This window comes from Lolium rigidum, chromosome 6, assembly GCF_022539505.1.
Source record: "Lolium rigidum isolate FL_2022 chromosome 6, APGP_CSIRO_Lrig_0.1, whole genome shotgun sequence".
Taxonomy (NCBI): domain Eukaryota; kingdom Viridiplantae; phylum Streptophyta; class Magnoliopsida; order Poales; family Poaceae; genus Lolium; species Lolium rigidum.
The window spans coordinates 130,172,774-130,175,081 of record NC_061513.1 but is presented as its reverse complement, the minus strand read 5'-3'; the positions used below and the strand labels follow the sequence as shown (position 1 = coordinate 130,175,081).

The window sequence follows — 2,308 nt, the reverse complement described above, 5'->3', positions numbered from 1 at the left end:
TTGCCGCGCGTGGCGAGAACGCAAGACCCACGCTTTTCTTTCTGCCTCGCCAAGTTGAGCTTTGACACACACCAAACACCTTCCCCCTAATCTAATACCTCACCCAATTAGCTCCAAGTCGTCTTCTCCTTCTCCTTCCCATCCTCCATGGATTCTGTATATATAAACGCGCGCAACCACAGGCCACACAGAACCAACTCAGACCAAACAAAAGGAACAAGAAGATCACGCAGGTTCAAACTACCACCGCATCCCAGAGCAGCAATCAAGAAAGCAACCAGACAGACAAGTAAAGGGATTGGAGAATGGCGATCGCCGTGAGCGGGCAATGGACGCGGCTGCGGACGCTCGGCCGCGGCGCGTCGGGGGCCGTGGTGTCGCTGGCGGCCGATGGCGCGTCGGGGGAGCTGTTCGCGGTCAAGTCCGTGGCCGCGGCGGACGCAGCGCTGCTGAGTCGGGAGCAAGGGATTATGTCCAGCCTGTGCTCGCCTGACGTGGTGCGCTGCCTCGGCGGCGCCCACCGCGACGACGGCTCATACCACCTCTTCCTCGAGTTCGCCCCTGGCGGCTCGCTCGCCGACGAGGTCGCCAGGAACGGCGGCCGCCTGGAGGAGCGCACCATCCGCGCCTACGCGGCCGACGTCCTGGGCGGGCTGGCGTACGTGCACGGCGAGTCGCTCGTGCACGGGGACATCAAGTCAAGGAACATAGTGATCGGCGCCGACGGGCGCGCCAAGATCGCCGACTTCGGGTGCGCGAGGACGGCAGGTTCTGACCGGCCGATCGGAGGCACGCCAGCATTCATGGCCCCGGAGGTGGCCCGAGGGGAGGAGCAGGGGCCAGCCGCCGACGTGTGGGCCCTGGGCTGCACGGTCGTCGAGATGGCCACCGGGCGTGCCCCGTGGAGCAACATTGACAACGTCCTCGCCGCCGTCCACTGGATCGGATACACGGACGCTGTGCCAGAGGTGCCGGCGTGGCTGTCGCCCGAAGCCAAAGACTTCCTCGCCGCATGCTTCACGAGAAACGCCCGCGACCGGCGCACGGCGGCGGAGCTCCTGGAGCATCCATTCCTGGCTTTACAAGAAGCAGAGTCCAACAAGGCTAGGTGGGTGTCGCCCAAGAGCACGCTGGACGCCGCATTCTGGGAATCGGAGTCCGACGACGAAGACGAAAAGGAAATTTCGGAGAACGCGTCCGAGAGGATCAAGTCCTTGTCCTGCTCCATCTCGGCCTCGCCGGAATGGGATTCCGACGAAGGCTGGATCGATGTGCTCGGCGGCGAGCGGTGCGACGACGCTCTCGACTCGCCGGCAACCGAGGAGCCAGCTGATCTGGCGAGCAGAGCGCCAGGCAAATTGTTCGGGTCCGTGGCGATGCCAGCTGAAGACATGGCTGTCGTCGGTGGCCTTTCAAGCGATGAACAACTTGATGCAGGGGAACAGCCGCCTTTCGGTGGAGATATCCTAGCCGACGATCATTCAACTCGTCGTATCACTGATCATGAGAACAAAGTCGGTTCGAAGTCAGACAGAGAGATACACTGTAACCGAATTGATGCAATTGAAAAGTTTCGTTTTCCACACAAAATGCTGTCCCGTTCTGATAATTTGTCTTCCATTCATACTATGTTCTGGACCGCCGTTCTGGTAAGTGTGTCAGTAATTTTCTTTTTAATAACAGCAGGACGGTCCCAAAGTACCGAGAGCTTCATTAATTCCGAGCCGTGGAGTTGCATTTTACACGTAGGGCCCCAAGAAAAAAGAGAATTACAACAAAGGCCTTACAACTTGCATAATAGACCTTAGATGAAAATTTGGAAAAGTGACCAGTTCTTGCTCATTCTCCGCCGCAATGTATCTCAATTTCCAGCATCGAGTGAACCTCCCAGGTCACCCCCGCCCAAGCGATCCCGGAGGCCTCCTGTCGCTGCCACCTAACCTCCCCGTTCCCGGCCCTACCAGGCCGCTGCCGCCGCCGAGGCCGGTGGCAGTTGGCGGTGCCATCTAACCAAAGGCAGAGGGCTGGTGAGGGTGAAAGTGCATGGAGCCCCCATGTGTGGTTTTGGTAATTAATGACAATCCCTATGGACTAATGTTTGCATTGAGTTATATTTGTAGGAGTTGTCCATAGGCAATTCTTGAACCATATGTTGGCTTCAAGGTTGCAATAAGAAGAAATTGATGAAGGATATCAAGTGTCAAGTATGTCTTGAAGATGAAGATGTAGTGAGCCCTCAAGTTACTTCAAGACATCAACATGATGAAGAATGAAGAAATGTAGTGCAAGTTCAAGATGAGCCAACTCG

At 57.2% G+C, this 2,308-nt stretch overlaps 1 protein-coding gene across 1 annotated transcript; it reads left to right on the top strand.

The window, feature by feature from the left end:
- The first annotated feature begins 305 nt into the window (after nt 1-305).
- Nucleotides 306-2,010, top strand: LOC124663288 (mitogen-activated protein kinase kinase kinase 18-like). Its single transcript, XM_047201012.1, has 2 exons — nt 306-1,649; nt 1,873-2,010. The coding sequence occupies exons 1-2, from the start codon at nt 306-308 to the stop codon at nt 2,008-2,010; spliced, it is 1,482 nt and encodes a 493-aa protein (XP_047056968.1).
- The last annotated feature ends 298 nt before the right edge of the window (nt 2,011-2,308 follow it).

Excerpts from the sequence above, each read along its gene's own strand:
- LOC124663288 (XM_047201012.1), top strand. The coding sequence starts at position 306 with ATGGCGATCGCCGTGAGCGGGCAATGGACGCGGCTGCGGACGCTCGGC. Across the intron at positions 1,650-1,872 it reads TGTTCTGGACCGCCGTTCTG|CATCGAGTGAACCTCCCAGG; the intron begins GTAAGTGTGTCA and ends CTCAATTTCCAG.